This window comes from Sturnira hondurensis, unplaced genomic scaffold (genome assembly GCF_014824575.4).
Source record: "Sturnira hondurensis isolate 20B ecotype Veracruz unplaced genomic scaffold, ASM1482457v3 Scaffold0018728, whole genome shotgun sequence".
Lineage (NCBI taxonomy): Eukaryota > Metazoa > Chordata > Mammalia > Chiroptera > Phyllostomidae > Sturnira > Sturnira hondurensis.
In genome coordinates, this window is record NW_028091359.1 from 12,435,590 (window position 1) to 12,459,386 (window position 23,797).

General features: G+C 51.5%; 1 protein-coding gene across 2 annotated transcripts in view; it reads right to left on the reverse strand.

Annotated features, from left to right (window-relative positions):
* SDK2 (sidekick cell adhesion molecule 2) overlaps window positions 1–23,797 on the reverse strand; it is a 241,788-nt gene that overhangs the window by 49,478 nt on the left and 168,513 nt on the right. For both annotated transcript variants that reach the window (XM_037070049.1, XM_037070048.1), the window contains 9 exons: window positions 23,538–23,654; window positions 21,816–21,983; window positions 20,722–20,824; window positions 14,860–15,036; window positions 14,163–14,299; window positions 13,422–13,569; window positions 9,504–9,644; window positions 7,523–7,704; window positions 7,001–7,116 (listed from right to left, as the gene is read on the reverse strand). In XM_037070049.1, the coding sequence (XP_036925944.1) occupies window positions 7,001–7,116; window positions 7,523–7,704; window positions 9,504–9,644; window positions 13,422–13,569; window positions 14,163–14,299; window positions 14,860–15,036; window positions 20,722–20,824; window positions 21,816–21,983; window positions 23,538–23,654 (1,289 nt within the window). The remainder of the gene's footprint in view (window positions 1–7,000; window positions 7,117–7,522; window positions 7,705–9,503; window positions 9,645–13,421; window positions 13,570–14,162; window positions 14,300–14,859; window positions 15,037–20,721; window positions 20,825–21,815; window positions 21,984–23,537; window positions 23,655–23,797) is intronic.

A 23,797-nucleotide genomic window follows, 5' to 3' on the forward strand; every position in this document is an offset into this window, starting at 1 on the left:
CCCTCCATCTGGGCTGGGGTGGCACCCCCTGGGGGTTCTCCCACAGAGCTGCAGTATGTGGATAACTTATTCTTTTAAGCACATTCCAAGTTGAGATTTAATCTTAACCGTCACATCAGGGTGGGAGCCAGCAAGAAAACTTCAGGGAGATCCAAACCTCCCCTCCACAGGCACCATCCATGGCTCCGTAGGCTTCCTGCCCCCCTTCCTTCTTGCCTCTTGCTCCCTCGCCTCACACTCTTGTTTTCTGAGTCCTTCATCTGTCTCCGGCAATGACAGCTGGTCTCGGAGATTTCCTCATTTATTTGAAGTTGATTAAATAGCAATTAATGGTGAAAAGCAATACTTGATGAGTTGTAGCAAGTAGGGGTATTTATAGACAGGAAACAACACCGTGCCGATGTTTCCTGACTAACTCACACCCGTGACAATGCTTAATCTTCTTCTTTCACAAACACGTGTTTATACAGGGTGTTTTAAAATTTAATTGGTATTGTGAAAAGATAGCCTATAGCAAGTTAATCAGATACTAATTAGACCCCAAAAATACTAATCAGAAATCCTAAGTGGCATTTAATAAGTATGTTAAATATCCTCCTTATTTTGGTTATCTTGTTTCATAGCAATTAAATTGCTGAACTTCTTTGGAGTAGATTAAGAACAAATTTAATGTTTTCATTTAATTTAATTAATGTAAAGTTGAATGAATTACACCATTAGAATGAATTGTGTGGTACGTTCCCCAGCAAGTGCAAAATCTGGGTAAATATCATTTTATTGGGTTTAGGCCAATTACACTTACTACCCTTAAAAAAAAAAGGACCTGCCCTGGCTGGCATGGCTCTTTCGGCTGGCGGGTTGTCCCGTAAGCCAAAGGGCCGCGAGCTCACGTCCTGGTCAGGGCGCTTGCCTAGGCTGTGGGTTCGAGCCCAGGAAGGGTGCTTATGACCAATGGTGTTTCTCACATCGATATTTCTCTCCCTCTCTTCCCCTCTCTCTAAAAATCAATCAGCATATCTCTGGCTGAGGATTTAAAAAATGAATAAGATAAAATGAAAATGAAGGAAAAGGACAAAGTGTGTCTTTACAGGTGCCCTAAAGCCATTACCATGTGAAACTGTCTCATAAAAGGGCTCAGAAGAGGCGCACAGGGCACCGGCCGTGTGGTTTGCGGTCCCAATGGTGACTTCAGGCCCGAAGCCCACGACGGCGGCAAAACTGTGGTTGTGGCAAAATACTGACTCTGGGATCCGAGCCACTGGTCCTTCAGCTGCGTCTGAAGAGCAGGAGGCTTTGGGCTGAGAGGCCTCCCCCCAAGCGCCGGGAGGACACTCCAATCGCCTTCTGCACCTTCTATTGCCTGAGAGGAGCTGGGCTCCGGGCAGCTCTGGGATGGAACCTCGGGTGAGCAACGCCCAGCAGGCTGCTGTGACAGCAGTTCTTACTGTGGGCCTGGCCCTGGGCTCAGCCCATCACTGACCAGCCCAAGTCCATCAGAACTGTGAAGACCAGGTGGGAACCATGGTCCTGTGCTGTTACGTAAAAGGAAACTGAGGTTCAGGGCAGCTGAGGAACTGGCACCAGGATCTGGCTTCCGGTTCCGGCACCTGAGACCTTTCATGAAGATCACAGCTAGGTGAGGGTTAGGGGTGTCTCTTGGCCGTCTGTGCCTGCTCTTGTTACTTGCTGTGTGACCCTGGGGTAGTCACTCAACCTCTCTGGGCCTCAGGCTACTATTGGGAACGGTCATAGCTACCTGGTGGAAGCATTATGAGGTTGCGAGTTAGGATGGTGTATATGGCCTGCTAGCTTCTGAAGTCAGAAAAAAAAAGGGAAATTTTCTCTTTCCCTTCTTTTGCCTCTCTCTATTTCTTTGCATTTCCATGGACTCGCACAAAACATCCTGGAATGTAAGAAAGTAGCAGCAGCGGTTCTCTGGAGAGAGTTTTGGGGTGGGGCGGACTAGAACCAGGCAGACAAAGGCCTGGGATGGGAAGCAGGATTGCTGCTGTATGACTGTCTCTTTATATCTGTTGGTTCTTGAACCATGTACATTTCTTTCCTGTTAAAAAATTAAAGGAAAATTTAAAAAAGATAATGGGGGAATGTGGCAATTGTGGCAAAATTTTATATATACCCCTTGACTGGAAACCCCCAGAATGTCGTCAGTGGGGAGCCGGCGGGCTGCACTGTGGGAGACTTAGGTGGCGGGGAACGACACAGAGGTGACGAAAGCAACGGGGAGGATTTCCGTGCGGTGCTCCCGGGAGTGATCTCAGGGGGGCACATAAACAAGAAGGCAAGGTGGGGAGTGTGCAGAGTGTGCTGTCGTGTACCCAGAAAGGAGAGGATATGCCTCTATGCATGTAGGTACTTGCTTATGTTCAAACAACCGAAGGAAAAACCAAAACAAACAAAAAGAAACCACAGCTGTGGGGGAGGGAGAGGACCAGAACTCCGGCTGATTGCCCCTGAATTTACTTTGCTCTGTAGATTTCACTTCGGAGCCGTGTAAAGAGACTACATAATTACAAAATGAAATTAAATTAAAAAAATCAATCCCTAAAAATCGAAACCAAAATGAAACAAACGAGCTTAACTGTGTATTGGGTTTTAGCAAAATGACACAGTGAGAAACTATTTCCAAAGACTGAGCAGCATCGTGATGTGTGGTGTGAAGAACATCCCAACTGGGACACACTCGAAAAACGGGAAGAACCGCCAGTGATCTGAAACGACTGGCAGTAATCACCGTGTTGGTATTCCTGCCTGTGACCGTGGTGGGTGTTGGAGGGGTGGGCAATCATCTTGGTGCCCTGGGAGCTAGATTTTTGGGCTGGAGAGAAAAGATGCAGACAAAAGACTAATGAGATTATTAAGGAGCTTGTAGTCTTGAAATTGAATTGGAAGTATCAGTATGTGTTTTATCTTAGAAAAATACTTCCCAGCTGTTCGAGAAATAGCTACCAGTGCTGGAATATGGAGCACCCCCGGTGCCCAGACTGTGGTATCTAACTATCACTCCGGCTAAAGGAGCAAAGACTCAATTGAAGACAGGGCTGGCCCCAGGCGAGGTGCAGGAAATGTGGGTACTTCAGAACCTCTTGTCGTACGGATAGCAAGGAAGGGGTTGAAGACTACAGGGGCCATGTCCAGTGGGTTCATGAGTCAACCTGAAGAGGCCAAGAATAAGTACATTTGGCACCCATAAGAATCATAACGGGCCCTGGCTGGTGTGGCTCAGTGCGTTAAGCGTGGGCTTCAAACCAAAGGGTCGCTGGTCCGCCGACTCCCAGTCAGGGCACATGCCTGGGTTGCAAGCCAGGTCCCCAGTAGAGTGTGCGTGAGAGGCAACCACACATTGATGTTTCTCTCCCTCCCTTTCCCCTCTCTCTAAAAATAAATAAGATCTTAAAAAAAGAATTATAATGGCAGTGGATTGAGGCATATCAAAGGTATTTAAGAAATCCTTATCATAATGCCACCCCAAACAACACAAAACAAAACGATGCCCCCCTCACCCCAATCCAAAGCCACCTGTCCCTGCCGGCTCTGCTAAGGAGTCATGTCATTGTTCTGCAAATGGGTCAGTCACGGGAAAGGGGTGAGTGTTTCCCACGCTCTATCGTACTGCTGGATAACCACCACGTCGGTGAGGAGAAAATTCTCTTTTCTGAAAGTAGTTCAGCTAATAAATCAAGACAGAATTCTAACACTGGACGGTCCCAATTCCGCCACTCCTATTGAAATAATAGATCAGACAAGGGCGGTCCGCGGTCACATCCCAGGAAGAGACGGCCACGCCTGATGGCTCCAGATGCAAACGCACAACACCGTCGAGGGAGTAATATCATGGGGAAGAAGCCCTCCAACCTGCATCTGATCAAGCTTCTCATTCGAAGTTCCAATTTACTGCAAATACGGTTTTCAGAGGCCTGTGTTCAATGGCCCCGCCGGGAGACAATCAGTGGATTCCAGGCTGCGGAAAATTCCATAGTACAAATGACTGAGATTCTTTACTCAATAAATTACTAGAAAAAGAAAGCAAGTGAAGAGATGGAGAATCTATAGATCAGCTGAGACCTAAAAAAAAAACCCCCACAACCCAACCAAATGTAGTTCTGTGGATCTGAAAGCAAACAGACCAACTAGTAAGAGAAATGGTGTTGCTATGGGGGGAATTCGACACCGACCGGGACTGCTGATATGTTTTAGGCACAAGAATGATCGCGTTTTAAATACTTTATAATATTTCTTTACGGAAATATTTATGGGTGGAAGCCTGCGATCCTGGGAGTTGCTTCAAACTATTCCAGGGAGGAGCAGGAGGCTGGAAAGTAAATGGAGCCCGTTCGGCTGAGAATGCGTTCGTCACGGGCCTCTCCCTACTTCAGATGTTAGAAATATGTTTCAGTGAAAAGGAGGAAAGTCCACTTTCACTGGAGGTTTGCAGGGGACAAATACTGCTTTTTTCTCCCTGTGATACTGAGGCCAAAGAAACAAGAAGCAGAATCCCCACTCGTACGCATTTGTACTTAGGAAAACATCAAGTTACCTTTATTATTTTAATTTAAGTCAAAGGACACATTTTCTTCTTCATGCAAGAAAATGTTCAGGCTCTGGAGCTTGAATCGAACTCTGCTGTTCCTCTGACTTTGAACAAGTCACTTGCTTCTTGTGCCTCAGTTTCTTCTTCTGTAAAATGGGGTGATGATAGTAATGCTTGTTGGGGCTCGCGTGTAGCTGGCATGGGAGAAGAAGGCAAGCAGAGTCCTAGCACCCCGCGTGGCACGTAGAAAGTGCCCCATAAGTGTGAGCTCTTTTCTGCGTGCAAGGTATCTGGGCAGTTCATTCCTGCTGACTTGGATCGAGCGGTTCCTGGGTGCTGGGCACCGACCAGGCTTGGGTGGACGTCTGCAGCCTCCTCCTCTTCTGGGTCATTGCCCTAACTGTTCTGACCACTTGGCTGCCCTTCTCTGCCCTCCAGGAGCCCTTTTCCTTAGAAGCTTGCAGCCCAGCCCTCCCACATGTGGGAGAAAATTTACAATCAGCAGCAGAAGCTAATTGTTCCCCGCTCACTCCTCAGCATGAGTTGGGCCTTCCCCTTCTCTCCCCTGCCTCTCCCCAGAGTCCCAATTAGCAGGCTTTGCAGCCAGTCAGGCTGCTGATTAGCCATGGCACCTGCCCCAGGACAGCCCACTTGGCCTTGGTGCCTCACTGGCCTGGGATATGAGGGCTGTGACCTGGGTGTGTCCAACTTTGGCCCATCCCCTCCTTGTCTGCTTAGAATTCAAGATCAAGGACCTAACAAAGTGAATCAACACTAACCCTGAGTAACAAGAGCAGGCCCAGAGATGGCCCAAAGACCCCCAACCCTCAGCTAGCAGGCCACCCTCTCGTGGCTTAATCTCAGACCCTTCCTGCCCAGCACCCCCCCCCCCAGGCAACTAGCAGTCATAATGGCAGAGGCTGCTAGTCCTAGAAATAATCTTGGCTGTCGTACACGTGCAGACACGGCACAGAAGGGGTGCGGGAACCTTCTGAGAGTGTCTGCGACCACCAGATCCCTGGGCTCAAAACCAGAGCCTGCGGTTACCCCTGGTCCTGGTTGAGGCCCTGGTCCCAGCTGGCTTCCTACTGCATGCCCCTCAGATGCTGGGCCTCCCCTCCCGCCTGCCCCAGGCTTGGGGGTCCAGCTGTAAACGTGGCGTAGATGGTGCTCCATGCTCCTCGGGAGGTGAGAGGCGGGGCCTGGCATGGTTCTTTCTTTCTCCCTCTAATACTCAGGTATTTCTCCCTCCATGGTTCAGGTCTGGGTTCTAGGAAGGACAGTTGAGAAGTCCTGGCTTTTCATGCAGTTACAATGACGGCAAACGGACTGCCACCACCATCGCTGTCACTCCTGTTGCTGTTACCACGGTAATCGCCGCTCTCGCGGTTACCACCAGCCTCTACGAGTTGCTGTGGGGTGAGCTGTTTCTCCCCAAATGTATACACTGAAGTCCTAGCCCCCAGGACCTCAGAATGCGACTGTGCTTGGAGACAGTCTTTAAAGAGGTGATTACGTTAACATGACGTGGTTTGCCCCCCTCCAGTCCGACTGCTGTCCTTCTAAGAAGAGGAGATTTGGACACACACACACACACAGATGATCACAGGACACAGGGAGAAGACGGCCATCTACAAGCCAAGACAGAGGCCTCAGAAGAAACCCACCCTGCCGACACCTTGATCTTGGACTTCCCGCCCCCGGGACTGTGAGAAAACGGATTTCTGTTGTTCCGCAGTCTGTGATACTTCGTTACGACAGCCCGAGCGACTGAATACATTTCTATTACTGCTATTACCAAAGCCATTTTCAGAGCACTTGTTCTGTGTTTGTTATTGTGCTCAACAGATCACAAATATTATCTCATTTAGTCCTCACACAGCCCTAAAGGAGACACACTATCATCTTTGCTGGCAAGTGAGGGAACAGAGTTTATTTTCGTTCCCCAGCAGCTAGAACAGTAAATAACGTTGGGCTCGATAAATATTGAAATACTTATTGAAGGAAGCTCTGAGAGATCACAGAACTTGTCCAGCGAGCCAGCAAGAGGTAGACCTGGGATCTCAACCCACGTCCGTGAGAGCCCTGTTCCCTTCATGCAGTGTGGGGTCAAGCCTGACTGAGGACGTGACCCAGCAGGATGCCTGTAAGAGCCACAGCTTGGTGGTAAGAAGTGGGTCCTGGATTTTTATGTGTGAAACAAACCCAGTTTTGTTTATAAGCCAGTGTCCCTGAGAGTGCCTCGCACTGGGTGGTGTCTGTGCCCCCGTGGCCTGTACCTGTCCTTGGGGAGATCCTGGTGCTCTTTGCTTTGATCACGTGTCCTCTGTCTGGCTTGAGCCAACGATTTCAGAAACAGAGGGGGGGACTGCCTCTTGCCCCCTCCCTCCACTGTGGCCTCCCTCTCGTACCTCCCCGCTTCCTCTGGGGACAAGAACAGGCCTCACGTACCTTGTAGCCCTGGTTGATGCCGTTGATGAACTGGGGGCTGGGGGCATTCCAGGTGAACCGGATGGTTGTGGAATTGGTGGCTTCTGCATGCACGTTGCTTGGAGGGACCGTGGGGACTGGAGGAGAGCGGGGGGAGGGGGGTGGAGGCGTCAGTCTGTCTTGCCCAGTGAGGTAGAGAAAACACGGGGATGGGGTCTGCAGACCCTGCTTGGCCCCCATTGTCTGTCCTCGCTTCCCTTGCTGTGTAGATGTAAGATGCCCTCTTTCTCTCGATCAGTTTGCACAAATAAAACTTGCCTGACCCATTTCACAGGGGACTGATACAGGAAAGTCATGGATACAAAAACACCCGGGTGGTTTTTAGGTCCAATGCTAAAGGTAAGCCATTTTACGATCCAGTCAGTGTGAACTTCTGCAGAAGGTCCCTGTACTCCTGAAGCCTCTGCCTTCATCACACTCACCTCCAACCTCTTCCTCTTCCCCGCAGGCCCCTGACCCCACGGGGCGGCTGGGCACACCCACCTCCCTGCAGTGTCCACTCGGTGACTTTGCTGCTGTAGACACCCAGCCCGGCGCTGTTGTAGGCGGCCACCTCGATCTCGTAGTTGGTCCAGATGATGAGGTCCTCCAGCAGCAGGTTGTTGACGTCGGCATCCGTGATGTTCTTGAACTGGTACCCGACAGGCAGCCCGGCCAGGCAGTACCTGAGGGGAGGAAGCCAGGACCCAGCGAACTGGTGTCAGCATGCCCGCCTCGTGCCGGGGAAACAGTCTGTGACAGTGGGAATGTTCCATTTCCGTGCTGTTCTATACGGAAGCCACCAGCGCCAGTGGCTGCTGAGTGCTTGAAATGTGATTAGTGCCACTGAGGAACTTGACTTACTTTTAATTAATTTAAACAGCCACGGGTGACCAGTGGCTACCTGACTGGATAACACAGGTCTTGGGGATGTGTCTGGGCTGTCCTCTCTTGATGGAGGAGGAGGGGTCAGCTTTGAGGGGTCACTCATGGGACAGCTATGTCCAAAGGTTGGGCTCATTTTCTTTCTCCCTCTAATACAGTGGCTGAATGGCTCTCTCTTTTTTCATCCTCAACTGAGGATGCGCTTATTGATTTTAAAGAGAGGGTAAAGGAGAGAGGGAGAGAGAGAAACATCAATCATTCGCCTCTCGCCTACGGCCCAGTGGGGGACCAAGCCTGCAAGCCAGGCACGTGCCCTGACCAGGAATCCAACCTGGCACTTTTCAGCGTATGGGACAATGCTCCAACCAACTGAGCTACACCAGTCTGAGCTCTCTTTTTGGATGATCCCTCACTTAGGCAGAGAGAAAAAAACCCTGAGGCTACCTACTCTAACCATTTCCACCGGCCACTGGCAAAAAGAACACATGGTAATGAAGAGGTGAAATCTACCCAGGCAAATTCGGGAGGCTGGGGAGCTCACGGCGCATACTCGCCTTAGATTCTGAGGACAGGAAAACTAGAGGCCCCCAGTGATCTTAATGTGGTCCTTTACCCTACCCTGTGTCGGGGGTTCTCAAAGCCTTGGTGGGCCTCAAACGCACCTGGAGGGCTCGTTAAAACACAGATCACTGGGACTGCCCCCCCAAGTTCCTCATTCTGATCAGGGGTGGGGCTTGAGAACGTGCGTTTCTATCATACTCTCAAAGGGCTGCTGCTGCGGCTGGTCCAGGGACCCCCCAGTGAGGACCCCTGCTCTTCGGGTTCACCAGAAACCCACCTGAAAATGAACTGCTGATGGAGCAGTCACACCAACAACAGCCTCTTTCGAATTTTGGGAATTCTAATCCTGAGAGGGTCCATGTGCGGCAAAGAGACAGGCAGGCTTGCCTGGCGCCTCACCGCCAGCCAGCACTCGGAATACTGACGGGCGTTCTCAGCAGCTTCCAAGAGCAGGTTAACGTTAAGTGACGAACACTGACTTTTGGTAACACTTAACGACTCATTCAAAGTTACCGGCAAAGTATCCTTGGTTGAACGTAAACACAAAAGTCTATAGACCTGGGCTTCGTTGTTGGTTAGGACCCAAGGGAGGACTTCCACTGTGGGATCAGTTCTTAGCTCAGTGGGTGGTCCGTTCGTGGTCCGTCCCCAGGGAAAGCTGGCCTGACGTGGGCTATTCTTGGGTCCCAGGTGGATGCCTTCCTAACAGTTAACTACCTCCCTGTGGTCCCATTTCTATGCAGCAGCCCTGGTATCCGCCTTGCCCATCCCCCTAGCCTTTAGGAGATTAGATTGTATCTGGTCTCTTAAACATTCCCCTTGGTTTCCAAGGCTCTCACTGCTGGAAGTTCTTCTAGATGTCTAACCTCAGTCTTTCCTACCACGGGGTAGGCATTCCTTGTTGCCAGATCCTTGTTAGACGGAGAAGCACCCATGAATTTGCTCCATTTTCCCATCCACTCCTGATACTCCCTCACCTGTTGTTCACCCCAGGCTGTTCTCCTGTCTCCCCCCCCACCCCTGTCCCACAAACACTTACCTGATGATGTAGCCCTTGAGGAGGCCGTTCTGGTGGTTCTCAGGAGGCGGCTGCCACTGAATCATGATGGACTGGTTGGTCCGACCGCTGGCGATGACATTCTGCGGCGGGGCAGTGGGGGGCTCTTCGGGGAGGGAGACCCTAGAGAGGAAAACACCCAGGGTGGGTGGGTTTTTCCACTCGTAGTTCCGAAGGCAACCACAGGAGTTCAATGGGATGTGAGGAGGCTGAACCCTGCCCTGCTCTGTTTTTGGGTGACTGCACAACTGCTGTGTACTTCCGGGCAAGTCACTTACCCTCTCTGAGCTTATTTCTTTATCTATTTTAGGAATAGAATGAGGCTCCACTTGCCTGTTTTGTAAGTCTGATTGGGGCACAGATGATGCAATGTACATATAAGTCTTTTTTGAAAAACAAAGTAAAGCACCAGATGCATGTATTTTCTGTGCAGTCCAGGAATGTGGGCCTCAGTTTCCCATTTGTCAAAGAAGCAGCTGACGGGATGATGACATCCGCCACGAGGATTCAAGCGCTTTGGAAGCAAGAGTGTTAAACCCTTGCTTCCCAGTTGCCAGCTGGTGGCATACCTCCCTGGGCTTCCTTTACTCCCCCGCCCCCCCCCTCCCGCCACCGGCTGAGTCCAGGCTGGGGCGGGTGGGGGTGGCACCGTGTGTGGGTGACAGCCAGCAACCCACCCGCTTCCTGAAGCCCAGTGCTCACATCATCTTCCTCGGGCTCTGCCAGGGGGACGTGGTGTTCCACCTCAGCCTGTTTTCCTCACAACGGACACGCATCCGTTAAAAACAAACGTTAATTATTTTTGATGGATGTCTCTCCCTGTTTTAGGTTTTTATGATTCTGCTTCCTGATGGACAGCTTTCCAGAACATACTGCACCGGGGAGCCCACAGCGAGGGTGACTTCCCCTCCTTGTCGGTGACTCAGGGCCACTCGTGTGACGATTCATCAGGAAGATGGATCGGCGGCGCCCGAAGAACGGGAGAAGTTCTGGGGTGGCTTTCCCTGCACTTTGAGGCCTTCTCCCCCCCCCTTTTTTCTCATTCTAATGGGTAGTACTGTATATTCTGTTTGTCCAGGCTAATCGTTTTCACGGCTACCAGGCTGGAAGGGAAAGTAGAGATCATACACTATTAACTTTCATCCTTATTTAATGCTTTGCATATAGTTGTTACTTTATTATTGAATTTATTGGGGTGACATTGGTTAATAAAATTATAGAGGTTTCAGGTATAGAGTTGTATAATAGATCATCGGTATATCGTACGGTGTGTTCACCACCCAAAGTCAAGCCTCCTTCCATCACCATTCATCCCCCTTTACCCTCTTCTGCCTCCCCCCACCCTGCCCTCTGGTCATCCCCAGCCTGTTGTCTGCGTCTGTGAGTTTTATTTTTACCCACCCCCTTTTCTTAGTGGAATTCCGTAGCTCTGAGGACCGGGGCCGTATCCATGTCGTCCCCGGCACCATCTCTAGTGGTCCAAACAGGGCCACCGGGGCATAGTAGGTGCTCAGCAAACAGTGAACGAGTAAGCCCTCCTGTAACTGCTCTCCATGCAAGGCTGTCATCGGCCCCTCTTCTCTCCTGACGGAGCGCCGTGGCCCCTGGGTTGTCCCCCTAGTGAAGTCCAGAGACAGGTGTGGGAACTGTGGCAAAACCACGCTGACCAATGGAAGCCAGAGGTCTGCGTATACACCTAAAAGCGCCTTGTCTCCCGTGTTGAATATTAGTTTAATAATAAACAAGGTTTATTTCTGGGCTCTCCATTCTTCTCCAGCTTTGCTCTTTCTCAGGGTTGCTTTGACTCTTTGGGATCTTTGGGGGCTCCATACAAATTTTAGGGTGTTTTCCTGTTCCCGTGAAAAATTCCATTGGAATTTTGATAGGGATTGCATTGAACTCATAGATGGCTTTCATGCGGGCATTTTAAACAATATTAATTCTTCTCAATGGGGAAAGTATTGTCTCTTCCATAAATAGTGGTGGGAAAACTGAACAAGAACATTCAAGAGAATGTGGACCCCTACCTTACACCACCCACGAAAATGAACTTGAAATGGGTTAAAGACTAACATAGCACCGGAAACCACAGAAGTAAGTCCTGGGAGAAAACACAGGGAGAAGTCTCCCTGACACTGGTTTTGGCAGCGACTCCCTGCATGTGACAGCAAACGCACAGGCAACGAGAGCAAAAATAACAAGAAGGAGGACGTGGAACTGAAAAGCTTCTGCACAGCAAAGGGGACTGGCAATGACACGGAAAGGCCGCCTGTGGAATGAGACAAAGTATTGCAAACCCTGTGTCAGGTAAGGGGTGAATATCCAAAACATATACAGAACTGACCCAACTCAATAGCAAAAATCCCCCCCAAAACAACCCCCGCAAAACAACCCAAACCCCAAACCAGCAGCAACAATAACAACAAAAACCCACCATTAAAAAATGGGCAGAGGACATGCAGACGGCCAGTAGGTACATGAAAAGATGCTCAGCACGACCAATTATCGGAAAATGCAAATCAAAACCTCAATGAGAGGTTGCTTCACGCGTGTTAAAATGACTATCATCAGAAAGACAAGAGACACCGTGGGCGAGGATGGGGAGCACAGGGAACTCTTGTGCACTGTTGGTGGGAATGCAAATGGATTCAGTGACTATGAAAAACAGTATGGAGTTTCTTCAGAACATTAAAAATAGAACGACCATATGAGTCCGCCACCTCACTTCTGGGGATATATCCATCCCAAGGAAATGAAAACAGAATCTTGAAGAGATATCTGCACCCCCGTATTCATTGAAACATGAAACATTATTCACAACAGCCAAGACACGGAAACAACCTAAGTGTCCATCAAAGAATGAATGAATAAGGATGTGGCACACACACGTGGAATCTAAAAAAGCTGAACTCAGAGAAAGAACTGACTGGTGGTTAGCGAGGGCTGGGGAGGGAGGTACATGGGGAGATATCAGTCAGGGGGTGTGAACTTCCAGTTGTAAGATTAACAAATTCTGGGCACCTATTGGGCAGCACGAGGATTGCAGCTAATAATACTATGTTATATGCTCGAAAGTTGCTTGGAGTAGATATGAAATGTTCTCACCATAAAAAGAAAGGGTAATAGGTAATGGGAAGGAGGTGTTAGCTAACTATAGGTGGTGTCATTTTGTAAGATACGAGTGTATCAAATCCACAGGCTGTACACCTTAAACTCACACAATGGTGTATGTCAATTGTATCTCAATACATCTGAAAAAAAATAAAACCAAACCTAGAAAGCACAGAGCAAAGCGCACGGCTTTGGCACATGCAATTTCTGCTGCTGTCATTCTGTCCTCTTGATGTCTCCTTCTCATTAGAGGTGGCCGCTGCTCGGGGGAGGTGGCCAGAATGAGCCTCCTACATAAGTGGGTTTGGCTGTGTGATGTTTCCAAATGGATGACCTGCTGTTTCTATTCAATTCCCATCGTTTTAAGAAAGCTGTGTGGAAAGCCTAATAGGGCTGGCGTCACGCAAGGTGCTGGCCACGGGGGATCCAAGCAGACCCCACCTCCCTCTGACAGCCTGAGGGCATGCCAGGCAGAGGACGGGAGTCTTTGAACTCACCTAGCTCATAGCTGGTGGGACGGCTAAATTTGGTTGGTGCTCCCACTCCTGGCCCGCTCTCAGGGCTTCTCCCTGCTTCTGTCTCTGCTAAGGCCTCATTTCATCCTTACCACATGCCGGTGAGGCAGGAGGGGGTGCTGTTCCCCCATCCTGCGGACCCAGGCCCGGAGATCGCCAAGATAACCAGCCAGGCCCTGCCGGGCAGCCTGACCCCACTCTGCCACATTGGTTTTGGCAACAGGCAGCCCCTCTTGGCCCCTCCCTCAGCCAGACACTGAGACCTCTCTCTCACCTCTCCGTGTCTTTGCTGAATTGTCCTTTCCCCACGTCGTTGACAGCACAGAGACGGAACTGGTAGGAGCGTGCAGGAACCAAGCCCTTGACCATCACTGAGGTAGCCTCGGGGTCCACACTGGCCAGGAGCACAGTCCAGGGGGCATCTACATGGAAGGAGGGTGGAGGCGAGGTGGGCATCCTAGGGATCATGCTTCTTACCCCTGGAGCCCAGCAGGGGTCCAGCCTCAGTTGTGGCTAGCACAGGCCATCCCTGTGGTCCAGTGGAGGCCGGTCATGTCACATTTTAGGTCCCCTTAGCCTGTGTGCATGGGGGATGGGTACGGAGGGTGCCAGGGGGCAGCAGAGCTCACAGGAACAGAGAAGCATTGTTCCTTTCCATCTTTTCCCCCCCTTCAAATCGATGAGCTCTATGCAAACTGTATTTAAAACACCATTCAAATGACGCCTGCTAACTTTGGAGTTCACAGCCTGGCGACTTGAAGGATAAAAAGGAAAAGAACTGCCACGGTCTAGAGGCTGCTGATGGGGCAGGCCCCAGTGCTGCACCTCCTGGGTCTCGTTCAGTTGTCACAGTGACCCCAGGCGGCAGATTCACCCTCTGACAGTTGAGGAAGCTGAAGCTTCTGGAGGGAGGGGGCTGCTCCAAGGCAGAGCTGTAGGAAGTGGGGCGCTGGAATCCAGCTGGCCTGTGCAAGGACCCCCCACCCCCACCGGCCGCGGTGGAGCCGAGCCTTACTGTTCTCCGACATCTCCAGGACATAGCGGACCAGGGGGCTGTTGCCGTCAAAGGGCTTGGCCCACGTCAGGTTGATGGCCCGCATCTCTGAGGTGCTGAGCATCGCCACCGGACGCTCAGGGGCGTGAGGCAGTTGTCTGGAGGAGAGACATGTGGTGGGGCCACAGGTGAGGCCTAGAGACAGGACTGGGAATGAATTTCCAGGATACCTTGTGCTCAGCCATGAAACTTGCTCTTTGGGTGGCTCAATGGATTGAGCACCCACCTGCGAATCATAGGGTTGCTGGTTTGATTCCCAGTCAGGGCACGTCATGCCTGGGTTGCAGGCCAGGTCCCCAGATGGGGGCGTGGGAGAGGCAACCACACATTGATGTTTCTCTCCCTCTCTTTCTCCCTCCTGTCCCCCTCTAAAAATAAATAAATAAAGTCTTTAAAAAACCCCAAAGTACTTGGGCTTTGGGCCACCTACTTGCATATCCTTCTCTCTGGCACCGGAGCCCACCTGTCCAAAGCCACACCCAGACTCCCCTGCTCTCGAAGGGACCCCAACCTGGAAGGATGCTTGGGCGTGTCGTGAGAGAAGGTGTGTGGTCCCAGGTCCCCTGGTGGCCTGCCAAAACGTGGCTTCTCATTGCTGCCTGCGCCCGCTTGCTGGGGCCTGGGCAGGTGCCCTTACCTGACGCGCAGGTGCCTTTACCTGACGCGCAGGTGCGCGCTGCGCGAGTCGTTGCCCCCGGCTGACAGCACCCGGCAGGTGTACGTGCCGATGTCCCCCGACCACGTCTGTGAGATGTGCAGGGAGCCGTTCTTGTCCAGGCGGATGCGAGGGTTGCTCTCTGTGCCCAGGGTGGCCCCATCCTTCTCCCAGACGTACCTAAGAGTAGGAAGAACCAGTAAGTAAAGAGAGGAAGGGGAGGAGGGGTGCTTTCAGGGGTGCACTTTGCCCAGGCTGCTCTGCAGGAGAGAGTTGTGAGGGTGCGTAGGGGGCAGTCTGGGGCCAGTCTCAGCCAGGGCACTGTCCATCATCCCTGCAGGGGCGGATGCCTGTGGGGGTGGTGTGGGCGGGGGGGGGGAGTTAACGCTGTAAGTCTTTACCGCTCATTTACACCTTCAGTTCAGGTCTAGGTCGAAGTCTTTATGCTTTTAGCTCGTAGCCATTGCCCAGCAGCCAGCACAAAAGATCTGGCAAACAGCTATTCTTCCCAAAAGGTTCAAAGACTGCAGTTGGAAAAAGAATGCACATTTCTGCGTAGACTGCATTCTGGAATTAGTTCTATGAGGTGTATCACTAGATTGACGCACCGCTGTGACAAAATGACTTTCGTGTCCGAAAAATCTCTTTAGCGCTGGTCAGTCCCTAGGAAGGGGACCTTGAGGAATTGCACACGAGCCCGTGTCTGACAATAAGAAACATCTTCTGTGGGATTGTTCTGCAGGAAATACCACCCTCGTTGCCCTTAACACACGTGGGTGCCAGGTCCTCCCCTCTTCCAAGGTCGATCAGGGTGCCCAGTGCTAGGGGAGAGAATGGGGTGAGGGCTGAGATGCTTTGCAAATGACCCATCACCTGCTCTGGGGGCGACAGGGTGGTAGGCCCGAGCCACAGGGTCCTAGAACTCTCTGGGTTAAGAGAAGGTAAGACCGCTAAAGAGAACGACGCTGTAATCTTTTTAACCTAAGTTTAAAAATCAGAAAAGTAGCAAGTACGGATAACAACAAAGGAAAAAGGAGAACCGAAAAGTTTTCCCATAATGGGAGACCACGATGAACATTTGTGCCTACACCTTGTAGACCCTTCTCGCCTGCCCCATGGGCCGCTGCTCTGCTCTGGACTGGGCCCCCTGTGGTCCAGTACTGTGGTCCTGGGTATGTGCATTAACCATGCTGTACCTCAGTTTGCTCATCTCTCAGACGAGCAAAATAATACCACCCACGTCACAGGGCTGCTGTAAGAACAGGTCAGCCATTATTGTGCAGTTTTCTGGATCCAGCATATTTTTACATAAGCGATGCCCAGCGATCTATCTGTGGATGGCGAAGAGGTCCCATGCACACCTGACTGCACGGCGGGCGGCCTCACACACTCAGGGATGGAGAGGGACCAGGCAGGACGAACTGAACAGAACCATTCCTGACAAAGAGCAGGTCATGGCAAGGCGTCACGTCCTGGGCCTGCCGCTTCCCTGACAGAGGCCGATCTTCACCTTCAGTGAGCCTGCTCTCTTTTTGCATCTAAGATGATGTACACCTTTGACCCGCCGAAGCGATTTTCTTTCTCAGACGTTCAGGGCACAGCCAGCACACCCGAGCAGGAGACCACAGACCCCTTCATTGTTTTCCCGCCCGCTGCGCATTGTCTCCCTGTGCCGGATGTGTTCATTGTAAATCATCCCTGACCCGCCAATGTAAACAAAGTCTGTGTCCCTTTGTTCCACTTCTTATCCAGTCCCAGGGTTTCCCCACTTTGCTTTCTCACACCCCCTTAATCTACCACCAGTGGATCTCGTGTAACCCTCCTTAAACTTCCTCCTTTGATTCTAATGTATAAAATAAGCTGCAAAATGGCAAATTTCCAGAATATTTTCTCAATCCATTGAGACTTTGCTTCCCGGCAATTGCCAATTCAGCTCAACTAAACTCCTAAGAACTCTCTACAGGGTTGGACGTTCCTTACTTCAATATATCCATCCATCTACTGCTTTCTCCACCCAACGTAATATCATACACTTGTTAATGAGGCATTGCCATCCCCTGGTTTCTGTTGGCAGCTTCAAGTACGGATGCCCTGTAATTGATCCCGTAAAGCTGGGGTCCAGTTTAGCTCTTGGTGTTCTGACATTATAGTTAATGCTGTAACGAACATCCTTGCAGCAAGATATTTACATACATTCTACGTCATTTCCTCAAGGATTGGTTCTCAGCTGTGCAACCGCTGAGTAAATTTGTCAGGCTTTTTATACATGTTTACACGATGCCAAAAGCAATCACCTTCAATTCATCTCTAGAAAAGAATCATCCTTGGTGGGGTGGGGAGAATTTTGCTTAAAAGCGTACCGAGTCACAGAGAGTAGATTCTGCTTAAGAAATAACCAGTGGCAAGAAGACATTCTCGGTCCCGAGATGCGGTTGGCGCTGTAGGGGGGATGCAGCTCCCACAACTCAACTGGAATCGAATGGGCAGTTAAACTTGTAAGGGGCAGGAGAGCAGGTGAACCACACCATGAAAAAGTAGCTAGCCAAATCCGGAAGGCGGGCCAGACTATAGCAGGGGTCGGCAACCTACGGCCGGCCCTGCTGTCTGCTTGTATAAATAAAGTTTTATTGGAACACAGACAGGTCCACTTGTTTCCATAATGCTAATGAGTATATTTGCCTTGAACTTAGGGTAAAGCATTTCCAAAATAACCTGTAATTATAAAGAGTCAGGACAATGACCTTCGAAGGCTAACATATTTACTCTCTCGTCCTTTACAAAAAATGTTTGCGTGAACAACAATAAAAAAAGAGTTTGCCAAGACAGAAAAAAGTTTGTAGACCTCTGTCTTGTAGAACCTGGTTTCTCCAACAAGTCGAAAACAAAGACAAAGATACAAAAAGGGCGAGGGGGCTGTGGAGAGCAAGGAAGACACCCCAACCAAACACAACAGGCTCAGGCTGCTTGGCCGCTGTGTCCGACTGACAGCTGGCGGGGACACCCTCGCTTCAATCAGGGCAACTGGAACCAAACCGGTATTAACAGGCCTCAAGGAATTGGCGTTTGTGTTGTTAGGTGTGACGGGGGTTGCAGGGTGGTTATGTTGAACGAAAAGTCCATTTCAGTAAGCAATGCACCTTGACCTACGTAAGGGTGAAATTACATGTTGAGACTTGATTTCACAATATCGTAGGCATAAAAGAATGTGTGTGGGGAGACAGATGAAACAAAATGAGCAAAACGCTGATGACTGTGATGGGTACATGAGGGCTGAGGACACATTTCCCTGTACTTTGGGGTATGTTTGAAAATTTCCATAAGAGAGTGTTAAAAAAACCCGTCAGTCCATTTCTCTTTGGGTAAAACATTTCCGATGAGTGGCCTTCAGGCAGCCCCTCAGTCTGAAATGATGTCAGATAGTCCTCAGGGAGTCAAAGACGTGCACAAATAGTTTGCTACAAGGACATTTCATAATGATATTTCTTAATATTAGTAAGATTTAGAAATAGCCCAAATACCCAGCATTGGGGAATTGGTAACATCAATTACACGGCATCCACAAAATGGACAGCTGAATAACCATATAATTGAGTTTACACAGAAGTGTTTATTGATGAGGAACAGATTCACAACAGGTTCTTAAGGGAAAAAGCACATTAATAAACACTGCTTCTAGTTTTATAAAATGGCATCCGAATATTGAAACATTACGATCTCCAATTGAGAGAAACAGATAAATGTGCTTTTCTTATTCTCTCTCACCTTCTCCACTTTTTTGGCTTATCGGCCCTTGCTGTTTTCCATTAGCTGTATAATAAGGAAAACACCAATCAAGTATTGACTAATAGTAATAGTGGCCGGAAGTAGATTGCCCAGATGGGGCCCAGATCTAGAGCCGTCCCGCAGCTTCCCCCGCGATGAGCCTCTGCCTGTGGCCGCCACCCCGGACCCTGGTGTCTCGAGGACACATGGTGCAGGAATGAGAGGCCAACTCGCCCGTCTGACCTGGCTGTTCAGGTCCTGTTGGCCTGTCCGCTCAGGGAACCCCAGTGTGTCCAGGACAGAGTTTTCAACCCTGGCTATATATTAGAATCACCTTGGGACTTTTAAAAGATACTGAAGTCCGGAGTCTACCCCCCACCAAGGCTCTCACCTCAGAAGGTGGAGGGCAGCCAGAAAGCCCCCCACCCAAGTCCCAGGAAGATAGGTGTGTGTGTGGGGGGGAGGGGAGGTGGGAGTGGCCGTGACCACATCTAATTTTGGGAGTGTGAGAGACCAATTCTTCTCTCTCCTCCCACCTAGAAAAGGCTGTCTTAGATGGGTGATTCCATTCTAAGGCGAGGCCCCCTCTAGTGCATGGGAGCGGTGACCCATAGGTCACTGGGGTCCTGGAGTGCAGTCTGTCTGTATATTGTAACACGTCCCCAAATCCCTTTGTTCATAAAGAATTGTGTACAGAACAAATAAAATGTGCAAGTAGTTTCCAAATTTTAGTAGGTAACATTTTTATAAACAAAAAACCAATTTATTTTATTGTTACTGAATTACTATAGCTTCTTGGCATAAAAATTTCCAATTAATGGGTGCAAAAATTATAGCTACTGTTTATTACAGGTCTGAGACCCACAGCAGTATTCTGTGTGTGGGTTCTCTTGGAGGATGTCTCTAGTGCTGGTATATTAGTTTTTAAGACAAAAATCTAATAAACTCAGGAATAAGCACATTCCGGGTGATCTATTGACAATGTTCTAACCATATCTATGTGGTTTCAAGGCTCCTTTTCACACTTGTGCTGGTGCCACGGGGTGACGGTCCTAAAGGGTCAATGTTGAATGTTAAGTGAGGTGTTTTTCAAACCGGGGTCCAACATGGGTTTTCTGAGAATAAACGGGTGTTGGCTAAAACATCTAGTACCCCTCATGCCAACGGTGGCTTCCGGGGTCCCTGTGGTGTCGTGGTAGACTGTCACATGACCAGTGGCCACCAGATGGCGCCCCAGGACGCAGCTGTCCGGTGTGGAGTGCCCCTTGCTCCGAGTGGCCTCTGCCAGGCCCCTCCCAATGTCCAGGCCAGTTGTTTGTCAGTGGTATCGCCCATAAAATTCATAAGCAACATGGAGGAAAATTTTATTTCTAAGGAAGCAGTTAAAATGTTTACTTAGCATCCTGGAGCTCAAAGGAGAGCCCCAAAGGACAATTTTCTCCTGGTTTTAGTCCCCCGGCATTCTCATCCCAAGCTTCGGAGAGTCCTTCCTGCCTTTCCAGCCTTTCTTGGCTGCTTCTGACCTGTGCTGGCTGTCCCAGGGGGCCTCTCCAGTGGGTTCCACAGCTTGTTGCTGAGGTCGCTCCCTTGGTGGATGGCGGGGGTGGCCTCGGTATGGGCCCTTCCCCTCACAGTGTCTCTCTGAGGGCTGCCCCAGGGTCCTGCTGCCCAGTCCCTACCACTCCTCCTGCACCTGTTCACGGAGACCGCTCTGTCATCCCCTTAGTGAGCAGAGAGAGGGTCTGGGGGAGCCAGCAGCTCCCAACGCCTCTTTCTCTCTCCTCCTTTCCTCCTGCATCCGGCACTTCTAAGGTTGGGAGCCTGCCCGCCCCTACCCTGCCCCAGAGCAGCCCACACCCCTTCCCTTTCTCTCTCCCCTCTGACACCGCCCCATTTAATGCAGGCCTGCTCTGTCCCAAGGCGTTTGCTCAGTGGGCTGTACACCCCAGCTCAGCACCAGCTCTGTGAATCGTCCCCCTAAGGATGTTCCTTGCCAGCCCAGGGTCATACTTGGCTCCTTGGTGTAGACACCCGCCCAGCTACCAGCTACCCCTACAGCTGCCCTTCCCCTTGGCCTCCCTGGGGCCACAACAGAGGAAGTACCTGATGGTCACTCGGGGATCGTGGGCCACACCACACACCATGGAGGCCTGCGTGCCCTTGATGACACTCTGGTCCTGAGGAGGCTTGGTGATGCGGGTTCGGGCTGAAAGACAGCACAGGGCATTGGCATAGTGAGAAGGGGCATGAGTCCCGGACTAACGTGGGGGGCAGGTGGTGGGGAAGGTGTCTTTGGGTGAACCAGCCTGTGCGGCTGCTTTTGTGGGCGGAGGGGGACAGACCGACAGGCGAACAGGCAGGCCACAGTGAATGTCCCAGCCTGTTAGAAAGAACGTGCTTCTGTGACACCTGAATTCCTGGGAGCCACGTTCATAGTGGGGACTCATTTCATTTCGCTGCCACACACCCACTGGAGGGCTAAAAAACCGGAAACCTAAGGAGGATCGGGGCCATATTCCTAGCACATCGGTGGCTCAGCCGAGGTAAAAGGGGCTGGCCTGGTCTCTGGTCTAATGCGTCGCTCAGCCCAGGCAGGAGGCCCACATGCATGGCTGTCTTGGGTGCAGGTCCCAGCAGATGCAGTCAGAGAACTGGAAAGGACTCAAGATGTTTCCTTAAAGGAAACAGGGGTCAGCAAAGGACAGCATGGGGGTCAAGTCTACGGGGAGGGCGCTGGCTGGGCGAGCAGGCTGGAGCCGGAAGGCAGCCATGCCCGATGATCAGTATTGTCTACGGCTGCTTTCTTAATGAACCCGAGGAGTCAGCCAAGTAGTTGCAACGGTTCGGCCTGCAAGCCTAAGTACTTACTATCTGGTCATTACAGCAAAAGTTTGCTGGTTTCTGGCCTAAAGTATATGAAGACAGCTGTCCATTGTCACCTCTATGTTCTCTCCACTTGGCCAAGCACGGCAGGAGCCCCCTCGGTCACTTGGCGTCAGCCACAGGAACTTGGCCTTCCTGGTCCCTCTCCTCTGAATGAATTTGTCCAAGTCCCTGTTGTAAGAAGCGCCTTGGCTGGACAGACATGGGGATGTGGAGGTGCTGGTGGCATGAGTGTGTGTTCTGTGGGGAGGTCGAGTGTGCTCAGCATACTCTCACACAGAGATGTGTAACAGGCTCCTGCTCTGCACACTCACCCCACACGACCAGGTCAGCCGAGGCTTCGTCAACCCCCCGAGAGTTGGTCGCCAAACAGGTATAGGTTCCGGCGTCGGAGATGTGGGTGGGGCTGACAAGCAGGCTGCCGGACTCCAGGAGTGTGAAGCGAGGCAGCTGGACAGAGCCGCTGGCCAGGATGCGCTCCCCTGTGGGCAGCACACAGTGGGTGGGCTCAGGCTGTAGCTCCCCGAACTCTGAGGTTGCCCTATGACTGTACCGCACACCCCACCCCTCCCGCTCTGGGTTGGGTGGTGGTAGGCAGGCTCCAGGGGATAAAAATGCTGGGGTGGCTGGGATGGGGGTGGTGACTGGGCTGCGGGGGGCACGGAGGTTTCTGATTGGGGACAGTCATAGGGCAGGCAGCCTGGATCCCAGGTCTCCTGATGTCTCCCACCCACCACACTGTCTGCCCTTCACCAGAGAAGGCCAGGGACCATCTCCTGTTGCAGCAGGCACCTGGGCTGCGGGGGGAGGGGCAGACAGCTTTGACAAGGTGGTGACAGGCATCCTGCAGAGGATGCTTCTGGAGGGTCACCTTCAGGGGGGTAGAAGGAAGTGAGGGGTGGGAGCAGCAAGGAGCAGGGTTGGAACGGAGAGGGACAGGGGACAGATGTGGCCAGGACAGACCCTCCCTGTGCAGTGGGACCTAGGGAGGCCTGGCGCCTGGACAGAGGGGGACAGAGGGAGAGAGACAGAGAGGGGACATGCCGAGTGTGAGAGAGCCCGAAAGTGCAGGTTTTTCTAACAGTCTCTATTTTACAGAAAACCCCACCTGCCTGTCTGTATGAGGGAGTTCTGCAGGTGTGAGCCTGCGGGCGAGTGTGTCTGTTTGCACACCTGTGCAGGCTCACTGAACTAGTGAGCATGGTAAGTGGGTGTGTTTATTTCCATGTCTAGGTACACACGGGGATGTGCTGACATTCATGCCACATATATTTACTGAGCACCTACTATGTTCCAGACTCAGTTGTAAGCCCTGGGGATATAGCAGTGGGCAAAACCAAAACTCTTGCCTTTGTGGGGAGATAGGCAATGTGCAAAATTAATTGCTTTGTTAATTAGAAGGTGGGGAAATAAAGCAGGGAAGGGTTGTGGGGAGGGCCTGGGGCATGAGAGCTAGGTGAGAAGGTTCATCTGAACAGAGGCTTGAGGGATGGACTGTGTGTGTGTACACGTGTATTTATGTGTGTGTACCTGGGGAGAGTTGTGCAGGCGAGTGTGTGACACAGAGGGGAGAGAAGGCACACAGGTGGGTGGGCTCAGGTAGACGGCTGTGCTTTGCTGGCTCAGGAGTCTGGGGCCCTCCCACCTGCCCCCACCACCCTCGTAATATTAATCGGCAGACAGCTGCTGTTCGTTAGGCCCAGCCCCTCCCTAGGCACCCTGCAGGCCTTTCGCGTGCACTTCCGTCTACCCCGCCATCCTGAAGCATGCTGTCCTGTTTACAGCTGGCGGCTCTGAGGCTCAGAGTGAGGAGACACCTCAGCCAAGGTCACAGGTCTCAGAAGACACAGAGCTGCACCTTGAGCCTGGTGGGCGGCAGGTGGTGCTCACTGTGTGTGACAGGCACCCTCTTGAGTTGTGCAGGGTGCAACCCTCACACCTGTGCGTGGGAGCCCACCCTGGCTACCTCCAGCACTGAGTGCTGAGCGCTGCCCTGGACCATCCCGGGGCCTCCACAGAGGCTCGGCCTTGCCTACCCTTCTGCCACGCGATGGCCGGCCGGGGCGCCCCCGATGTCTCACAAGCCAGCACCACTGACATGCCGTCAATCACCGTGCTGTCCAGGGGGCCCCTGGTGATGTTGGGGGCGATGCCTGTGGGTGGAGACAGTGGGGTCTCTTAGCTGCACCCTGGGAGGAGCTGCCAGGGCCAGAGGGCCAGGTTCTCGCCTGCCTCTGCTACCTGGGCTGGGTGGGTCCCCAGTGGGGAAGGACACAGGTGCCTTGATGGGATTTCC